At 39.9% G+C, this 21,414-nt stretch overlaps 1 protein-coding gene across 1 annotated transcript; it reads right to left on the bottom strand.

The window, feature by feature from the left end:
* Positions 1-14,319: 14,319 nt before the first annotated feature.
* LOC139710319 (beta-1,4-galactosyltransferase 5-like) lies at positions 14,320-20,557 on the bottom strand. Its single transcript, XM_071622235.1, has 8 exons — positions 20,371-20,557; positions 19,168-19,302; positions 18,887-18,938; positions 17,656-17,902; positions 16,966-17,082; positions 16,226-16,413; positions 15,354-15,578; positions 14,320-14,602 (listed from the first exon to the last, which is right to left on the bottom strand). Exons 1-8 carry the CDS (start codon positions 20,555-20,557, stop codon positions 14,320-14,322), a joined length of 1,434 nt encoding a protein of 477 aa, XP_071478336.1.
* Between the last annotated feature and the right edge of the window lie 857 nt (positions 20,558-21,414).

Genomic DNA, 21,414 nt, shown 5'->3' with positions numbered 1-21,414 from the left:
TATTAAAGGACTTCGGAACAATGAAACAAACCTTATCTGAATTCAAATTATTTTATTACAACAACGCAAGTTCCCCTCGGAAACTGTGCGTGAAACACGGAGTGAACATTTAATGATGCGTTCGCTCATGCAGAGACACTTTAATAATGCTTATTCCGCTACGCATTTTCGAATGCGATCCGCATTTCGTTATAACGGAGCGCATTTCTTTTGTTTTTCTTTGTCAGTGGCGCTCAGAAAAGACTTCGTGATAACGAAAATTTTGTTATAACCGTCTTCGTTATAAGCGAATTTTGTACCATAGACTTTAATGGCGATAATTTTGGGACCAGAAGTTTTGCTTCGTTATAACGAAATTTCGTTATAACCGTGTTCGTTGTAACGGGAGTGCACTGTATCTTTATTTGTGTACTTCGTCTCTGTCTTAATTTGCTTTCTTTGCATTGTTTCATCAATTTTGTAACTATTTTACTGTTATACCGTTAACGCTCATTTCAGAATTGCCCTACTGCATTATTGGGCATATTAACAACTAGTATATCAAGGATGTGGGAAGAGATTGTCACATCCTTGGTATGATCACTGCAGAACATTACCTCCCTTGACAATTACTCCTTATTAAAATTAGGCTCCAAACAATCACCCCTCTTACAATAACTCTCCCCCAGAAAATTACGTCTCTCATTGTTATTTTCGAACACATTAGCTATTTGAATTGAAAAAAAAAAACCCAACATTTTTTCATATCGTCTGGTTTTGGTCGAGACCTAACTTCAGGTTTTAAACATCTTTTGGGTGAGATAATTAGAAACCCCTTACGAAATATTAAAGAGCATGTTATTCCAAGAAGGATTCAATTTTTTGAGAAAAAAAAATACTCTTGAAATGGCCGGGATAAAACAGAGCAGCCCTATAATGTAAAAAGGATTCTGTCAACTACAACTCTCCCTAGATCTATTCAAAAAGAGGGTGCAGGACAAAAGACTTCGTTAACAACTAGGGGTGTTTTGTAAAAAAAAAAAAAAATACCGTTAAACTCGTAATATTTTACTCTTTCTAATGAGACTAACTTATATTTGAACTGGATTTCCTCTTAAAGTGTCGAGAACATTTAATTTGAAAACTAGCACAATTCTACTTGTATGTAAAACAAGCTGTAATTTTACTCTCATGACAGATTAGGGCACCTTTTGATAAAAGTTGCCAGTTATGACATCTTGTTAGTATCTAATAATTTCAATAAAACCATGGGTTCTGCTTGATTGATAAGCTCGAGTCACTGACTTGTTACCATGGACCTGCTTTGATCGACCTACAACGATTGGTAATTGTGTGGAACTGACAGCTTGTCAGGACTGATAACTTTCATAAAACCGTGCCCGGATCCTATCAGAAATTATGGCTTTATATCGAAGAGTCCCTCGCTAATGTTAAGGGAATATGAATTGCAGTGAAATCAACTCTCCTTTTCTTATGTTTATCGTCTATCATGTGTTATAACGGTAGAAAATAAATGACAAGCCAAAAGAGTGATGACAGTGTAAGAGAAAGGAGGTCCATCTTCTGATATGGTGTTATGAACTTATGGAAAATATACGACGGGTGGTAACTTTCGGGGGGCGGGGAGGGAGGGTTGTCCAGTAGGTAAGTATCAGGAGGGGGCGGGGGGGGGGGGGGAGGGGGTTCGGGGTATTGTTAATGGGGGGGGGGGGGTAGTAATCCGGGTGGTAGTTATCCTGGGGGTAGTTATCCGGGGAGTAATTATCCGGGTGGTAGTTATCCTGGGGGTAGTTATCCGGGGGGTAGTTATCCGGGGGGTAGTTATCCGGGGGGTAGTTCTCCGGGGGGTAGTTATCCAGGGGGTAGTTATCCGGGGGGTAGTTATCCAGGGGGTAGTTATCCGGGTGGTAGTTATCTGGGGGGTAGTTATCCGGGGGGTAGTCATCCAGGGGGTAGTTACCCAGGGGGTAGTTATCCGGGGGGTAGATGTCCTAGGGGTAATTGCCCTTGGGGGTAGTTGCCCTAGGAGGGTAGATGACCGGGTGGTAGTTTTCCTAGGGGGTAATGGCCCTGGAGGGTGATTGCCCTAGGAGGGTAGTTGTCCGGGGGGTAGTTGCCCTAAGGGGGAATAGACCTGGGGGGTAATTATCCGGGTGGTAGTTATCCGGAGGGTAGTTGCCCACACTCTAAGAAAAAAAGGTTCTCAAATGGTTCTCGTCGGCTCCAAAATGGTTCTCATCAGATGGTTCTCGCAAAATGGTTCCGATGAGCACCTATAAATGGTTCCCAATCGAAATGGTTCCGTTCGTCACCATTTGCTAGTATGCGACCCAGTCCCCGAGTGTTATTTGTTGTACTCCTGCATGCAGGTCAAACAATATCTCTAGGTCCACTTTCATTTTCCCTTGCTGTATATTAATGAATGCCAGATGTAAGAATCACCAAAACTGTGGTATTGGTACAAAAATATTGTATGTGTTTCTACTGCTGTGATAATAAAAAGTACATATTGTTTTTATCGTAGACTAATGACTTCTCTTGGCTGCGTGCCAACTGACAGCTGCCACCATCCAATTTTAGCGCTCGATCAGATATGCGTACGCGTAAACGTACACATACTAGTTATATAGTACTGCACTGTAGGACTATGTAACCGCGGCGGCACGCGCCGCGGCTATGTGTAGCCCTGTTCTGTGCTGCCTGCCTGCGCCTGCGCCTATGCAATTCTCGCTATCGCCAATGACGTAAAAAGTACCCGGATGTGGCTTTTTCGTCAAGATTTAGTGCACTTGGTAGCAAGGGCACTTCCGGCGCGGGTCATAATTTGCACAACGCTAGCGTGCGCGTACGTGTACCTTACCTATAGCGCAGCGCCAACCACGGATACTAGTACAGTATGTAGGCCGCTGTATATACGTACATATGTACCGCCCGAGCCAGCGAGTGGCCAGGCCTGTCATACTCGTACACTACATCAGTAGTCCCCGCCGGCGGCCGGCCTTGCATTAGCATGCACCGTAGACAGAAAGATCCGTCTGTCCGGAGGACTCTTTTATATTTTGCCATTAACGCTGTCCTCCGTAGACGGAGGGGATCGGTGAAGCCAGACGCAGTCTCCGCGGAACATTCCCCAACGGACAGATACAGACCGATCATTCGGTCAACATGCACCACTGCACGCAGCGCATAAGCTAATTACATAACACAATACCGATACGGCGTACTGCTTGATCATGCGATCGATGTGCACATCACAGATCAGTCATCTCTGCATACGCTGAAAATATGCTGGAAAATATTCACCCACCTGGATATACAGTATATCGTCATGGAATGCCCATCTTTTTTTTTATTAATTGTTCTGTGTCGAAATGTCGCGAACACAATCGGGAACGAACAGTGATCTCGAACGTATCCTGTCTCCGAAGCAATTTCTTCCAAGTAAGTACGTGCAATGTACGTAGGCACTAGGCCAATACCTAAGTAGTATCAAATACTACCACTACTAATAAGTCGCGCGTGCACGTACTGCGCTGTGGAGTCACCCGCAAACTTCACCCACGCGGCCACGTCACGTCTCGCATGCCAGTAAGGGTCGTATTTCTGCAGATTTTTTTCATTTACTCTGGTGCGAACAACACATGGCAGCTTCGCAGCAACAACCAATAGTCGTATTAACAGCAATTTCTTAAGAATTGAGAAATTTCAAATCATATTAAAGCTGTAATTCAAGTCGAGAAAACCGGAAGTACACGTAGAATACAGTCGGTCGTGTGTGTAAATAGCATTAGTCACGTATCACGCGCGTACGAACGGAAGTGACTTTGCTACCGGACTATCCCATAATGCACCGTAAATGACGCTTAAATCAACATCCGGGTACTTTTTACGTCATTGGCGATAGCGAGAATTCAAACCTACCACCGCATAGCGGCAGAGTGTGAATGCAATACCCATGCATGCAGCATCTAGCATAGCAGCAGACGGCTAGTGTAGACACTTTTACACATAACTCTACACATAAACACATCACACCCATAACGAACGGCACCCGGTAACGTTAGACATTAATTTTGACAAAGTGGACTGGAAACGTGTCACTGTCAATTCCATTTTCGCCATGGCAGTCATCACAATTTAGGAGAAGAGGTAAGATTTTTAGTTTTAATGTGGTTTTATCTCATTTTTAGATGACATTCGTTTTACAAAATCAAGTTAGAATATTACGTGTTGGATTCATCACTCAGACTCAGTTTTCGTTTTCAGTCAGTGATTAACCTTTAACGGTTAGCTAAATCCTAATGTTAGATCTAATTTGATCGAAGCTGCTATCTTGTGTAATGTTTACCAGGTACAGTAGATCCAGATCTAACAATAACATGTTAGGCCTGACACTTTACAATTAGAAATTTGGCATAGCAATGGCTCATGGGCTAGCCCGAACAGACGCCGTGCGGGGCCGGAGCATGGCTGTCACGTTTTTACAGCGACTGGGCCGGGCTAAGTTACTTAGCTAGGTATGCATGTAACGTTTAAACATTTCTATGCCTATTAAAAATAGAGTCTACTAACTCCGAAACATAGCCCAAACGCCGAACGCAAAGATAACTGTGTACAAGGAGCGCCCCGGGGCAAGGTCTATACCGTCTACATGCAATAAGGAAATTTGTTCTATAACTAATATAAGTTATAACTGTCAGTGTTAACGTTAGAGCCAATGGAGGTCTGTCTACAGCCCAGTAGGCCTAACTGTTAGGTCAAAATCTCTTCAGTATGTTTTCAGGCTTGTTCTAAGTGAGGAGTCGCGTCATGTAATGCCATGTTCTGTTTCAAATTATAGCAATGACATTGTTTTATTAACGCGGTGTAGGTCTATTGTATCTTTCAATTCATATATCAGGGAAGTGGACACACCAACATGCACAGAAACCAGGGAACAAGTAACTCTGGCCGGGACGATGAAGCAGTACGTACGTGTCTGGGTCGCTGGTGCGGTTAGGGAAAAAGGTAGACTCTACATTGATCAGAGAGACAGCCCGTGACAGACCGTTGACAACATTGGCCAGAACCGTAGGCTTAACACTAGCCAAGAATGAGCTGGGCGGCCACAAGAATTCATCAATCAGAATAAGAGCCCGGGATAGCCCATTTGCAGCATCAGCCAGAACCCTGGGCTAGTCGAGAATGAGCTGTGTGGCTAAGGATACATCGACCAGAATGACAGCCTGTGATAGCCCGTTGACAGCATCAAACAGAACCGATGGGCTAGTCAAGAATGAGCTGGGTGACCAAAAGAATACATCGATCAGAATGACAATTTTAGCCCGATAGCCCGTTGACAGCATCGACCAGAAACCTACGCTAGCCAAGAATGAGCTGAGTCAAAGAAAAAACACTGATGCTGCCAGAGAAAACCTTTGAGAAATATGTAGATAGGGTAGGTAAGTCCGTTTGCATTGACTTATAGGCCCGCATTCACGAAGGTGGTCTAAATTTAAACCATGGTTTATTTATATTTCTTCTGCGTAGATATGATTGACAGATTGCATGCGCTAACAGGCATCCAGTAAAAAAAACGTGCATTGATGCGCGCATGTATTGGTACGCCTATTTAACGCTTATTTTAGACCATGGTCTAAATTTGTACCATGGTCTAAGTTTAAACCACCTTCGTGAATTCGGGCCATAGTGTATTTTATAGCTGCTCATTCAGAATCTGCCGTCAACCAAATATTCATGTCAGGCGACTTTTTGTTGGTTTGTGTGATGGAGGGTCACATATGTTTTGTTATGATCCCAATACAGTATTTGCAACTTACAATGTACCAGTGATAATGTTTCACTATAATTTGCATTTAACATCTTTGAATCAACTGTATTGGGGGGGGGGGGGGGGGGTTGATGTAATGAGATCAGACCAGATGCCAATCTGAGAAGTGGAGTCATTCATAGTTCTAAACTTTAAAAGCACAAACGGAAAATGCTCTTTATACTTCTCCAGTCATTATGTGGTCATTTTCTGCTCACTTTTAAAGTTTGCACCTAGACTGGCAAAACTTATTGCATTTATACCCACGCAGGAATTACGTATTGTGTAGAGAATTGAAGATTATGTAATTTATTTCAAAGCACTGATGCACCTCTTGTCACCAGTTTATATTGCTTTTGCAGAAATACAAAATGTACATGTACGTGGTGGTGGTGTTTAAAAGACTGTTGGCAAATTTGGTGATCAAAATGACAAAAATGCTAACAACATATTATTGTCATAGCCAGGTTATAGGACAGCAAATTCACATGACGCAAATCTCTCGTTTGAAGAGGCTACACCCCAGTAAATAATGCCAGTGCATATCTTGGCAATCAATGACTTAAAGTCAAAGATATAAAACACCTGTTTCTTGACTCTGGCCTAATCTAAGCATCAGTCATCGCCACAGCGCCACAGGAGGGGGGGGGGGGGGGGGGGGGCACCGCGAGAGGAGGAGGTTGTTTTGGTTTTGGCATGGGCCATGTAGCTCCATGGTGCGTGTGTGTGTGTACGTGTGTGTGTGTGAGTGTAGACATTCAGCGTATGCAGACAGAGCATGCCTGTACTGTAGTGACCGGAACTATTGTCATTCCATTTTGCTCTCCCCTTCTCCCTCCCCCATCTCTCCCCCCTCTCCCTCCCTCTCTCCCCCTCGCTCCCCCCCCCCCCCCCTCTCTCTCTCTCCCTCTCTCTCTCTTTCTCAATGATCCAGTCAGCAGGCTGATTGTAACCAGGGAGGTAGTCTCACCTCCCCGTTGTAACTCACTGCCAAATAGCACATTGTCAGCACCGGCAAACTGGCAATGTTCTCCTTCTTATTCCTGTATTTTCGTTATTTACGGGTCGATTTTTTTCGTTCGAAATGTAAAATGGATGACCATAGAATTTCTCAATAGAATATAAAATTGAAAACTTTAGAAAGGATAGAGAAAATTGAGTTCACTTTGAATGGTCTGCCACAGGCAGATATCCTTATCATGCTCTTACGTAATACGACAGCTGCTTTCTCAATGATCCAGTCAGCAGGCTGATTGTAACCAGGGAGGTAGTCTCACCTCCCCGTTGTAACTCACTGCCAAATAGCACATTGTCAGCACCGGCAAACTGGCAATGCTCTCCTTCTTATTCCTGTATTTTCGTTATTTACGGGTCAATTTTTTTCGTTCGAAATGTAAAATGGATGACCATAGAATTTCTCAATAGAATATAAAATTGAAAACTTTAGAAAGGATAGAGAAAATTGAGTTCACTTTGAATAGTCTGCCACAGGCAGATATCCTTATCATGCTCTTACGTAATACGACAGCTGCTGGAGTCATCAAACCCTGGCTTGGCCTCCAGGTTTGTCACGCCTGAGCAGAAAGTTTATTTGCAATGGACAAGTACTTCGACTCCCAACTCCCAAACGACAAATATACGCACCCCACTTTGGGTATGCCCCAGTTGGGGACTCGCCTCAAACGAGGGATTGACGGCATGAAACCTCAGCTTTAGGCCTGCATTATAGTATACTCTAATGAATTTGTTGCTCTGCTTTAAAAAAAAAAAGTGTAAATGAAGAGTTTGTTCGCAAAAACCGATAAGTCCATATTTGCCAAATGGAGATATTTGCGATTAAAGGTCAAGAACAATAAAGAGAACAATAAGAAAATTGTTGCTTCTTTTGACCATAACTTCAAAAATGTACCTTTATATGTAGTAACCAATATATAATTTAAAAGGTATTATTTTGTACTTTATGACAGAGACCGTACTTCAAAATCTTCAAAAATGGACTTATCGGTTTTTGCTATCAAACTCTTCAAATTTTTATCAATTCCCAATGTTATATATTTTAGATCATGGTTGAGGAATTTTGTTCATTCATGCCTGTGAAACTGTGTGGGTGTGGTATCCTAGCTCTTTTCCCCTTGGGATTCTTATTATCCTTCTCATCATAAAACAATGTGTTCTTTTCTTTTATTTTCTTTTCTTTTTTTTGTGTGTGTTTTCGTAGGACATGCTGTAAATTGTCAGAAGTCATGATTAACCTGAATTGATACTCTTCTTGTATTTGCAGTTGTATAGATGTGTCTATGGTGCTTTCAAATTGCAGAACAACAACAACAAAAAAGGTCACTCGTATACAAACAAAGATAAGTTAATTCAAGTACTCGACGTTATGAGTGTGAAGTGAAGTGAAGTGAAGAAGTGTAAAACTTATCCTACCCCAAGTATCATTCCAGCAATATAATGTGTGTTTTCTGTGACAATACCAAAGGTCCTGTTTAATGGAATTGTTTTCCTGCCCTTTGTAGTTGCTTTTAGGACAAATGCGTTAAAAGAAAAAAAAAAAACAACAACACCGAACAAACTAGCAAATATTATGTGGAAAAAGTTCCTCATACTGCTTAAGCAGGTAATGTACTTGACTTCTGCCTATCTTAAGACTTACACAGTTATACTGTATCTCATCCATGCAGGAATTATTTCACAGAGAAATAGAAATTTTGTTACGTACACGTATTTCAAAAGCCTGATGCACCTCTTGCTATTTCATATCATCTGTACAGAGATGTGTGATGGTGTTTCAAGAACTGCTCGGTACACAAATGACAAATATTGTGGAAAAAAAGATAGTGAACAAATAAAAATATTTTGTTAAGAATATTTGACAGATTATAACATGACAAATACAAACCTCACCTTTAGATTGTAAAAGTGAAGGTGAATAAATACATTTCTGCGAATTTGTGAAAGCAAATTTCTATGGTTTTCAGTTATTGAGTAATGTTTCATGAAAAAATATTGGTGAATGTCATGTACATGTATTCATGCTTGTGAAACTGTGTGTGCATGGGTGTGTTATCCTTGCTCTTTTTTTTTTCCAGTGTCAATGATAATGTATGATATGCTGATGTATTGCTCATATACATGTTTTGAACGTATGTTTGACTGATGAGATGAAATTCAGATGAATTCATTTCATTTCAAATGAGTTTGTGATGCACATTTTCAATGCAGATAGGTAACGTACCTTTAAGAATGGTGCCAGTGAAGCACTTTACCAGCACTGCATGTGAAACACACCAAAAATACACAGACATCAATTCACATACTACATTCTAAGAAAAAAAAAAGGTTCTTTTGAGCACCATTAAATGGTTCTCAGCACTGTCACAATAGCGACACCTTTTTTGGAGCCTGTGAGAACCTTTTTTAAATGGTGCCTGTCAGCACCTTTTAACATTGGTGCCCATTAGAACCTTTTCCAACGAAATGGTTCCCATGAGCACCTTTTGAAAAGAGTCAAAAAGGTGCCCATCTTTAGTCAAAAAGGTGCCCATGGGCACCTTTTAAATGGTACTCACGAGCACCATTTCATCGGGAAAAAGGTTCTAATGGGCACCTTTTACAAAAGGTGCCGACAAGCACCATTTAGAAAAGGTTCTCACGAGCACCTAAAAGGGTGTCGCTATTGTGACAGTGCTGAGAACCATTTAATGGTGCTCAAGAGAACCTTTTTTTCTAAGAGTGCAGGGGGTAAGTGCCCGGATACGGCCTTTACATAGTGCTTATCTCTGCAGGGGCGGATCCATGGGATTCAATAAAGGGGGGGGGGGGGGGGGGGGGGCTCCTTAACAAAATTGAAGGGGGCGCACGCCCCCATTTTTCTTTTAATTTCTTTTGTTTTAACAAAACCTAAAGGGGGAGGCGCGCCCGGTGCGCTCCCCCTAGATCAGCCACTACTCCGTGCATGTCAATGTGGACAAAATAACTGAAAAGTGTATCCCTTTGTAATGTTCTTGTACTGAATAACTTCAGAAGATTAAAGGATTGTATTTTTGTTTGTTTTTCAGAGAGAATAGTTACGGAGATTTTCTTTCCTATTATTCTACATGAGTAAGATCGCATTCTTGATCTATAGTATTTTATTATGGACACAGTGCGGGTGAAACAACCTCCCCCCTCAAAAAAAAAAAAAAAAAAAAAAAAGGATAAAAAAGGAGCTAGCCTTAGATTTGGACCTGCGTCTTAGTACAGTACTGCTTACCTCACCTAGCAGCATTGCTCACTTAAACTGAACTAAAGTCGCAGTTACAGCAGTGACACGATGATGTTGAACAAATCCCCGAAGCCTCTCTGTCATTCTCACTCAGTCTTATCCATATTTCATTATCCCCCAGCAAGACGAGTTATACGAATGTAAGGATTTATTAACTTGTACACACTTATTCACAGAGAATTAAAGCAAAAGAAAAACCCTGTTCTTGACTTTGTTTCACCTGATCAAACAGTGACACGCCATCGCAAGGAAATTGAAATATTCAATATCATTGCAAGTCACTTGTCTTTTCGGTTGTACCCCCAATAAGGTGAAGGGGCATGCCCTCAAGTGACCCTATGAGTCACTTTATTAATGGTTGATGGAGATGTGACATTTTCCACGAGAACAATTTGTCTGGATCGATGCATTCAATATCGATGGCTTCAATCTTTTTATTGTATCTATGCAAGCAGTTTAGAACTGTCATACCATGTTGATAAATTAACATCGCATTGAACGCGAAGAACTCGTCGATTGTGTGAGAGCGAGCGCCCCCAAAGTCATGTTCACGCCCATTCACATTTTGGTCGTTCGTTTTGATCGTTAAGATACATGTGTATGCACATTGACATCAAGGATTGCTGTGAATGCCCAGGAAATTTGAAAGCAAGGGGAGCACGGCAATCTCGACTTTGCGGTAGTTTTATCACTTTTTATTTTTTTCTTACCGAAGTTCCATTTGCGATGCATGTTAACCTGAAAAAAGTTTGTGAAATACGCAAACACAAACACACACACACACACACACACACACACACACACACGCACGCACAAAGAATCCATATCTTTTGTATTTCGATCGAAGAGAATGGAGTTGTTTCATTCGTCTCAAGTTGTTTATTACAAACCTTTGCTCAGTGATTATGAAAATGGGAGAATTCACGATTTAATCAATATCAAAATAAAAGATAAACATGTATCCTGAATTACGCCGTCTCAATTCCTGTTCAACTTGAAAGAAATATTACAAGTTCAGCCTTCAAAGTTAATGAGTTGTATTTAAGCGGAATATACTAGTAACAGTTGAGTAATTCTCTTTTAACTGACATATTGTTTTAAGGATCCTTGCCCAATATACAGTATTATCAGTGGCGTATCTAGGGGGGGGCAAGGGGGGCACGTGCCCCGGGCGCCACTCCTTGGGGGCGCAAAAAAACGAGAAAACGGAAAAAAAAAAGAAGAAAAAAAAAGAAAGAAGAAGAAGAAGAAGGGGAAAAAAAAACTTGCCCGGACGGGGGAGGAGGAGGGGGGGGGGGAGGGAGAAGGGGGCAGAAAACCAAATCAAACAAGATAAAAACAAAACATGATGATGACACGGACAAATAACAATGTTTATTGTGTTATTGTGTTCACACAAGAATTCCGAATTCCATGTTTTGTAAGCTGAAATACAAAAATTTTCGGCTCGCTCGCTGCGCTCGCCCGCCAAAAATTAACAACAACAAAAAAAGAAAGAACAAAACGTGATGATGACGCAGAAATATACAAATGTCGACTCATTACTCGCGCATACAAATTTAGAGTATTTTTCAAGTCCTCAGTCTGTTGGTATGAATCGTTATCTATAAGGCCGTCACTGTATCTTGATTAGAATTGTAAGATTTAATAAGCAAAAAACAACAAGAATTCCATGTTTTGTAAGCTGAAATACACAAGTTTTCGGCTCGCTCGCTGCGCTCGCTCGCCAAAATTTATCAAAAAAAGATAAGAACAAAACGTAATGATGACGCAGAAATATACAAATTTCGGCTGACTCGCGCATATATACTAATTTAGAGTATTTTTTCAAGTCCTTAGTTTGTTGGTATAAATCGTTATCTATAAGGCCGTCACCATATCTAGATTAGAATTTTAAGATTTAATAAGAAAAAATGACATGAATTCCATGTTTTGTAAGCTGAAATACAAAAATTTTTGGCTCCCTCGCTGTGCTCGCTCGCCTAAATTTATCAAAAAAAGAAGACGATAAGAACAAAACGTAATGATGACGCGGAAATAAACAAATTTCGACTTACTCGCGCATACTAATTTAGAGTATTTTTTTTCAAGTCCTTAGTTTGTTGTATAAATCGTTATCTCTAAAGCCGTCACCATATCTTGATTAGAATTGTAAGATTTAATAAGCAAAAAAACAACAAGAATTCCATGTTTTGTAAGCTGAAATACACAAGTTTTCGGCTCGCTCGCCAAAATTTATCAAAAAAAAAAGATAAGAACAAAACGTAATGATGACGCGGAAATATACAAATTTCGGCTGACTCGCGCATATATACTAATTTAGAGTATTTTTTCAAGTCCTTAGTTTGTTGGTATAAATCGTTATCTATAAGGCCGTCACTATATCTAGATTAGAATTGTAAGATTTAATAAGAAAAAAATGACATGAATTCCATGTTTTGTAAGCTGAAATACAAAAAAATTCGGCTCGCTCGCTGTGCTCGCTCGCCTAAATTTATCAAAAAAAGAAGAAGATAAGAACAAAACGTAATGATGACGCAGAAGTATACAAATTTTGGCTGACTCGCGCATACTAATTTAGAGTATTTCTTCAAGTCCTTAGTTTGTTGGTATAAATCGTTATCTATAAGGCCGTCACTATATCTAGATTAGAATTTTAAGATTTAATAAGAAAAAATGACATGAATTCCATGTTTTGTAAGCTGAAATACAAAAATTTTCGGCTCGCTCACTGCGCTCGCTCGCCAAAATGTATCAAAATTTATTTCATTTAAATCACCCTCAAAAGACCCCTCTTAGGTGCTTGAAAAAGCATATCATGCGGACCTTTTTTTAAAGTCCCTAATATACCGGGATCGGGTTGGGGTTGAACACTTTTCAGAAATTAGGGGCGCAATTTTCGCGCTTGCCCCGGGCGCCGTTTTCCCTAGATACGCCACTGAGTATTATGGTATCTTTGGTGTGACAAAATGATGGGGGTTGTAAGTCCATGCTGTTACAGTTATCAGGGGTGAGTTTTAATTTGCTTGTTACTGAAGTCAATACGTTAACTATTTGTGACGTATATACCGGAGTTTGATAGATAATTTCAAAATAGGATAAACACGAGTGAGTACTCGAAGTAAAACAAGGGCTACGTGCACCCGATTTAACAGTCTTGGACTGATTACGATAAGTTTCCCGTTACACGCGACTTGGTTCAATTATTGTTATAGGTAGCTGATTAGATTTTGAAATGACGTTACAACTCGACTTAACTACGGTATTCAACAATGAACAAACGAAACGAGGTTGATGAAAGCGCAGAATTTCAAAATCTGATTGCATTCTTTAAAAAAAACCAAGAAATGGAGACATTTTTAACGACAATATTTTTCCTCATATCTGTACCTTGATCTGTTGATACCGTACCGATTTTTTCGATTACACACTTCATGTTGATTATGCTAAACGATTATTTTTTGTTGTTCTTGGTTTGAATGAAATATATTCCACAGACAAACAACCATGTTTCATTCAAAGATTATCTTTGATACCGAAGGCATCGAGACACTGCAGGTGGCGAAAGTGAACGCATGCATTTTTCACGTCCAAAAGTGTACTGTTCAACAGCATAATCAATACTTCGTCACCCAAAAAGTCCTATTTATACATTTTCTGGGGCGGCATAATGTTTTTAATGATTTCTGCCGATAATTCACGTGTTTTATCCGTTGAAATCATGTTTTCATTTTCCAATGTCGCATTTTTATTCTGCCTTCAAAACCATAAAAATGCATGGCTGCACAAGGACCAATGTATACGAAACAGGAAGCACCTTCATGTTTGAATATGTCGTCTTGCATTTTCCAGTTTGAGATGTTGGGATATTGGATAGAATTTGTGGCCACACCTTCAATATGAACGGTCCGTTTCAACATCGACAATATAAGCAAAACAGGAAGATCCGTGAATATTATTCTACCTGCATTTACTTACATTTACTAGTGTCATTGAAAGAGGAAACTACGCGGAATGGTAGTCGTACTACTGAGAAGCAGTTCACTTCCTTGATAGCATCAAGGAACATAAGTGAGTTACGGTATAATGATCTGTGAGAGTACAGTGAGAATGTGTGATGTGTTAACGCAGATCAACCGAAATGCATGAGATCGTTCTCATGAACCAATGCAATGAGTACAAAAAGATGAACTGGCGTCGCACAAACGCCACTGGATTGACATCCTGTTATTGATTGTATTCATTAACTCTTTGGCTTGCGTAATTCTTGGTCCTCGGCTTTCTTATCGATGTACTCTTTCTGGATGGGAACTTTGTGCTCTCCGGGACCATTCTGGCCCTGGTCCTGGTTCTCCATCTCGGCCTCCCGATCGCAAACGTGCCAGTCCTTATTGTACGGCAGAGCTCTGATATCGACCGAAACGTTCGTATAGAGAGGGAGCAGTTGTATGTGCCTATTCCTGTAGGACAGGTTACTGAGACCGTCAGTTTCTATGCGCTCTCGGTGATGAGTGAGAAGGCACACTCTACGAAGACGAAAGAGTGGGGGAAAAATAAAAAGAGATTTGATATTAAAGTACACTGTAGTCACGTATGCTTTTCCTTTCATGAAGAATTTCCACGATACAAACAAATTTAATGTTAGATACATCACTCGTGCTTTTTAAATGATGATGATGATGAAGATGGTGATGAAAACCAATTCAGTACTGAGAAACGAGAAAACGAAAGCATCAGGGCTCACACAGCAATTTGCCCGCGAAAAACACTTGCTGGGTACAATCGTAGAAAAGTGCAGTCTACTCAAGCAAATTATAAAATACAGGAGTGACATTTAAGAGGAGCGAGAGTTATAACGTAAGGGTATCTGCAGTCACAGTTACGATTTTAAGTTTTTGATCAAACGCAGTTTATATGAATGAACTTTTTGCCCAGTCAATGGGAGCACCAAAAGTTCGGTGGAAGGCATGGTACAGCTGTAATTTTTTGATAAGTAAAACTGAGAAATCTCAAAAGGCTTTACAAACAGCTACTATATAGTATGTGCATGGTACTGAGCACCTTGATGAGATAAAAGCGACTTAGATAAGGAAAGAAACGGGGAGTGTAAAAAAAGTTAATGTATTGTGCGACATGAAAAGAAATTGCTGGGCTTCTTTTGTTGTATTGGCTATTTTCCTTTAAGTGAATAATGTTAACCACAGGAAGGGAGGAATCAATGTAATGATGTTAGAAAAAGCTTTAATCATTGATGCAGGGAGAAATGATACTCCGTACCTATCCATGTTTTTCTTGGCACTCTTATGATGATGCGGGATGACATTGTAGAACCCGACTGGGCCCCAGGGCCTTGTCTTGGCCAGTCCCTGCGAACGGATTCTTCCCAGAATGTCGTCATCCTCTCCGCCCCACCCCCAGTACACATTGGGAAACCCGTTAAACCTCTCGATCTGGCTCCGCGTGAAACCCGTCACGGCACCGAAGAATGCTCCGTACAATAACCTACATTGTGGGAATCGTTAGTGAACGTTTGAGAGTTTGTTGCAAATTAAGTATCATCAAATCATTTACTGTCAAAGCGATACACGTCGAATGTAGAATCTGCTTATACTGTACCAAGACATAGTGTGTAACAAACAATTATAAGACATGACCTGTGTTGAACTCACGTTTTGCTATAGATATCTAGATTAACAACGGGCCTCCGGCATTGTGAATACAAGTCATCGTCTCCTACGTTGTGGTGAAAATTACGCAGATTAACCAACGCACGTTACCATGCCCTCGCCGTCCCATCACCAAAGGACATCAAACTGTGGCAGCTGGTATCAAAGAACTTTTTGACTTTCATCGAAATGCCGAAGGCGACTATTTGCTGATTGCAAAATAACAAGCTGCCACTTGAAAACTTAAGAGAGTTTGTGGAATTCTACTTTTGTATTCTAAGCCAAATTTTTGTCTCTATAGTGTGGCCCAGTTACATGATTGTATGAAAAGATACACGTTTACTTAAAAAAACTCTACAGAGTATGTTTTTTAAGCTACATGATAACTTGATCTCCCCGATGCTTGACGACCGTCAATCTTTGAGATTGTTACAGAATATGAAATTGTTGTGAAATAATATTGGGGAATGGCTGCTTCCTTACTTGTACTTCCATCTATCGACGCCGGAAACGAAATGCCGTGGCATGGCGCTGCATCCGTAGTAGTTGCCATAGCTGAGAGGAATGTGGTCCACATCGTGGAAGATGAAGCAGTCGTACGTGGTGAAGTTGAGCGCCTCGGCGAACCCGACGTTCATCAACATGGCGCGATTGAATCGCAGGCTGTTGGCCTGATTGAACCACACGACAAAATAGTACACTAGTAAATGATTATTTTATGAACATTCATAATCAGCAATGACAAGAAGTTTTCTGAAGCAGTCGTTTTGCACATTTACATAAAACATGAGTCTTGAGTTTTCTGTAGTATATGCTTGTAATCATAATGATACCAAGCCCTTGTTTTTCCTACCAACTCTTTGGTTCTTAGTCGTCATGCAACACGTACGTTGATGTTTTTTTTTAATAATATGTGAAAATGAAGATCACTTCGTAGCTATAGAAAGCTGGAGATATGCATACATCAGTGGCTAGAAATATAATAGTAGATTGCTAGATACCGAGATAGATGAATTTAGAGGACATTAGGTGGATGGATGGATGAAAAGATAGATACGGTATAGTAGACAAAGATAAGAGAATACAGTGTATATATATATATATATACATACACGTATATATGTATATATATATATATATATGTATAATATATATGTGTGTGTGTGTGTGTGTAGAAGGAGAGAGAGAGAGAGAGAGGGAGAGATACAGTTGTAGACACATACCTGCTCAACTACATAAATGCCGAATTCCAAGTACTGACTCTTCAAGAACGGCACAAGATGGCGTAGCAATATAGGAAGATGATAATGCCTGTCTCGGAATGGAACCACTATGGCAACCTGAGATGAGGATGGAAACACGGACATAGAAATATGGTGAACTTGACTAAATCGGACGTGGCATACCCGTCAGTTCACGGCACGTTTAACGTTGCTTATCAACAATTTTCCCCGCAGTTTCGTTGAAAACATGACCGAGTAAACATGGTTGTGATTTATTCGTGAACACCTCACTATAGCTTTGCAAAGCAACGGTGTAAATGAATCACTCGATCTACATTAAAATAAAGCTTCTCACGTGAAAGATACTGTTCGTCTATGCAAATACAACATGAATGAACGTTGCACATAATGCAGTCTGATGAAAAATTAAAAAAAAACCCGAAAGAATAATTGTAATACAATATATCCATAGGTTGTTTATTGGGCCATTCAGCTAAGATGTAATTTCGTCCAACTCTTTTTCCCGAACGCTGCACTTAAGTTGTGCGTTAGTTGTAAATAACTGAAAGAAGTATCATAACTAGGTAAAGACGTTTGATACTGTCGGTGAATATATTTCATGGAACTAGAATAATAAACATAAAAATCAAGACAATGCAAAACCTAGCATCTCATCAAAACATTCGTCACCTTCCATCTCGGTGTACACGTCGTTGGAATCCAGCGTCCACCCGGTAGCAGGATGTAGTCATCCATTTCTAATCCAACACTGAGGACATCCGAGACGGAGGTGTGGCTATTTCCCTGTTTCCTTAGCAACCTCTGAAGCCTGCTGTTGCCGTCTGCGTTGAGTTTTCGCGCTTCGATGGTGAACGTTTGTAGAACCTCTTCTTCTACGTGGAACAGCGTTGTCTCGTTCAGTTTGTGAGTCATGTTCCTCCCTGCAAAAAAAAAAAAAGAAAAGAAAAAAAAAAGAAGTAACATTGAATAGCTACTTTGGGTGAAAAGAAATAAAATTCGTAAAAAGATGCAGATCTGCTTATTCTCAACATGGAGACAGTGTTGTAGCTCAATGTTCCCCTGCTACCTGAATACACTGAAGTGTGCCTTGACCAAGAAACTGTGTTTCATACAGACCAATTGTACCTGTCATACTTTGCATAACACTAATGACTACAGTCTGAAATGATTATTGTGTTGTATCTAATTTGTTATTTCCAGTTGTTTGTATTTCAAACGATTGCTGCTGACAGCGTGTTAAATTAATGAAACTATAATACATGCATCACCGCTCTCAGCGTACATTATCACGTATGCCCTTAATATTGTGTTCAACATTATGTCAGTAAACAATGTAACAGGCAACGCCTAAGCTGTAACGTGGAATAAGCAGAGACACAAAGTACAGACAAAAAAAAAAGCATCACACTCTTGTCACATACATCTTAAAGAGAATACAATTACCCTCAACAATTGAATAGTATGCATTACTAGTAATAGACAGTAATCACCCTAACAGATCAAAATTGTGGAGATGAACAAATCTGGATCTAATTTCATAGACATTCATACACATCTTATAGTTATACCATTTTGAGTTTTTTTCTCATTCATTTGTTCTCTTCTTATCTCCCTCTCTTACTGTTTCACACTTTCTCTCTCCCGCCATTTCCGTCTTTGTCTGCTACCGTCTGCTGTGCTGCCTGGCCCTCCCTCCCTGTCCCCTCCCTACTCTCTCTTTTCTCACCCAGCTCTCTGTTTCTACTTTGCTCTTTTCTTTCTCCTTCCCGCCCTTCAACTTTCTTTTTTTTAAAACTCAGTTTCATTCGCTCTTTTCCCCCTCTCCATGTTCTCTAACTTACTTTTAATTCATTCAAATTGTATAACATGTATAAACCAAAATCACAAAATCATGCGTTACTTACCCGATCCAGGAATGTCTATTTCTGGACAGACAGGGCCAAAAACATTTTCTAGTAGGGAAGAATATAAAAATGAGAATGATAAATTTGCATGAAATGAATCAATGGACACTACTTAGCGGCAAAGATTTTTAGGTCAGTATAGTACTGTAAACGTTTAGAAACAAGTATAAAGATACAAAAACATGATGCTTTAAATCCAGTAACGAATTCAGTAAAAAAAAAAAATAGATAGAAGATAAAAATGGCAGAAGGAAGGAGACAAGAGGTGTTTTCTTACTTTTTGTTTTAATGTCAACAGTCCGCGACCCACTGAGCATCACATCGAATCGACCTGACAACCACCACAAACTATCGAGCAGTCCGACGCTTTCCGATGTGTCGCGCACATGACGACTTGAGATTTCAGAATGACCTGACACACAAATGAATAATGTGATTAAAACTATATGCGATAGTGCAAAGAGAAGGACTATAGCCTCACAACATCATTCAAATAACAAAGACAGCTGACACTTATAATACTGATACTATACGGGCAAAAATACAAAAAACGAAACGAGCGAATCGGTCATAAGGCACACACGCATGTGCACACCAATCCCTTGGAGCAGAGTTCAGCCTTACAAAATGAAAGAATAATGCTAAAAATGCTAAAACGGACCGAAGCAAAACAAAAAGAATTGAAGCATCACAACTGGAAAAAAAAAGTTGAGAGTAAAGGTACATACAAAATAACATTAATGGCAGATGATGAATTAGATAGAAACAGAAGCAATTCATTCATTTTCATTATTTATAATTGCTATATTTCAGAGGTCCAAGACAATCACATAGAAAAACAAAACAAAATAATGTGTGGTTTATGCATGTACTAACCTTACGTACTTTTTATTGTACTGTATAGGGATTTGTAAAACTGTATATTGTCGCCTTGTATCGTCTCGAGAGTACACACTTCATATTAACCATGTATGCACATGAATTGCTTGAAATAATTCTTCATGATAGTGTTGCTTTGACTTTTATACAATGATGATTGTTTCTGAAACCAAAAGGTGAAATCAAGCTCGCGATCCAATGTTCGTAACTGTATTTTTTTTTTACTTGCACATGATTACAACTTCAATTTTAATACATATGTAGTACCAAATTAAAGTTTGAAATGTAGCAAGATCACCCATCAAAGAGAACGAAAGTAAATGGGAAGTCATGGATGACTTATTGCTTTAGAGTTGAATGTTTGAAAATCGAAACAAAAATCTTGAAGCACAGTCAAGTAAGTTAGTGTGTAAAGGTAATATATCCATCAATATATTTATATACCTATTATCTACCTATCTACATGTATCTATCATTCGATAATAAACTTTTGGAAATTCAGTGGTTGTCTCATGTACGTGTTCCGTATGATCGAACATGAACCAAGGAGTAGTTTTTCTCTTCATGTTTTCCCAACGAATTCGATATCATTTTTGCTTACCATAATTTGCGTCGAGAGACGCCCACAAAGCCAGCGTTGAGATGGTTGCCATGACAATCATGAACCAAATGTACCAGAAAAAGGCCCGACTGATTAATCGCCCATCGGTGGAAACTTCCACGACGCGAGTCCATATCGGCAGGAGACGGGAGGAAACCCCCTCGCAGACAGTCTGGTAGAATGTCATTATAAGCTTGATGGTGTGTTGTATTCTCTTTCGATAAGCTGATTATCATTCAGAATGTTTAATTTTGCTTTCATGCGTGTCCTCTCTCCTCCAGCGGCATATCAAAGTCATATCCCCGATATAAACACTGTGATGGTGGTGCTTATACTAGTCACGGCCTCTTTTGAACATTAAGTCGTCCAACGCTGATCGCATGACTACTTGTCTAAGCAGCTTCCTTGTGGTGCACTGAATTCACGTTGTCTCTGGAAATCGTTGAGGTGAACACCGAGCCACGTACACCTGCCACAAATATAAAACAACATGAATAAACACTATAGATAAACTATCTTCAGCATATTACTGAGTGAGAATATTTCCTTTCACACAAACAAGAGAATATTTCCTTGCACACACAAAAGGCAAAAGGATTGGACATATAGTTAGATGATACCAGCGAGTAACACGAAAGAAGTGACAACAAAAATATCCTAATGTTGGACAACGTCTGCTTTGCATCAACAATCGCGCGTCGCTGGCTACACTATAATTATGATACCACTGATTTTTGGTACGTGGCAGATTGGCATATTGATCAATTAGCTGTAGCTAAGTTAGATCCTACATAGTTTTACTTCAAATATAAATCGCGTGTCCAGGAAGTAAAGAGCAGGCACAAACTAAAAGTGGAATCATGATTTAGTGGACATTCAGTGCCCTCACGAGTATACTTACAACTTTACAGGGTCTGATCGTCGTGTGGGCATAGATGGTGTACTGCAATATAGCTTTAAATGTCCCACTATCGATTATATTAAAAAATAACATGGTGGTTACGTAAGTGGTAATACATGAGCCCTGAAGAATAGTAAATAAAA

The sequence above is a fragment of the Diadema antillarum genome, unplaced genomic scaffold (assembly GCF_040938485.1).
Source record: "Diadema antillarum isolate AM-2024a unplaced genomic scaffold, OU_Dant_1.0 seq00001521_RagTag, whole genome shotgun sequence".
Taxonomy (NCBI): domain Eukaryota; kingdom Metazoa; phylum Echinodermata; class Echinoidea; order Diadematoida; family Diadematidae; genus Diadema; species Diadema antillarum.
Note: the sequence above shows the minus strand (reverse complement) of the source record. Positions and strands in the feature narration are given on the sequence as shown.

Excerpts from the sequence above, each read along its gene's own strand:
- LOC139710319 (XM_071622235.1), bottom strand. The coding sequence starts at position 20,557 with ATGACATTCTACCAGACTGTCTGCGAGGGGGTTTCCTCCCGTCTCCTG. Across the intron at positions 16,414-16,965 it reads GCATTTATGTAGTTGAGCAG|GCCAACAGCCTGCGATTCAA; the intron begins GTATGTGTCTAC and ends TGGTTCAATCAG. Across the intron at positions 14,603-15,353 it reads GCCAAGAAAAACATGGATAG|AGTGTGCCTTCTCACTCATC; the intron begins GTACGGAGTATC and ends TCGTCTTCGTAG.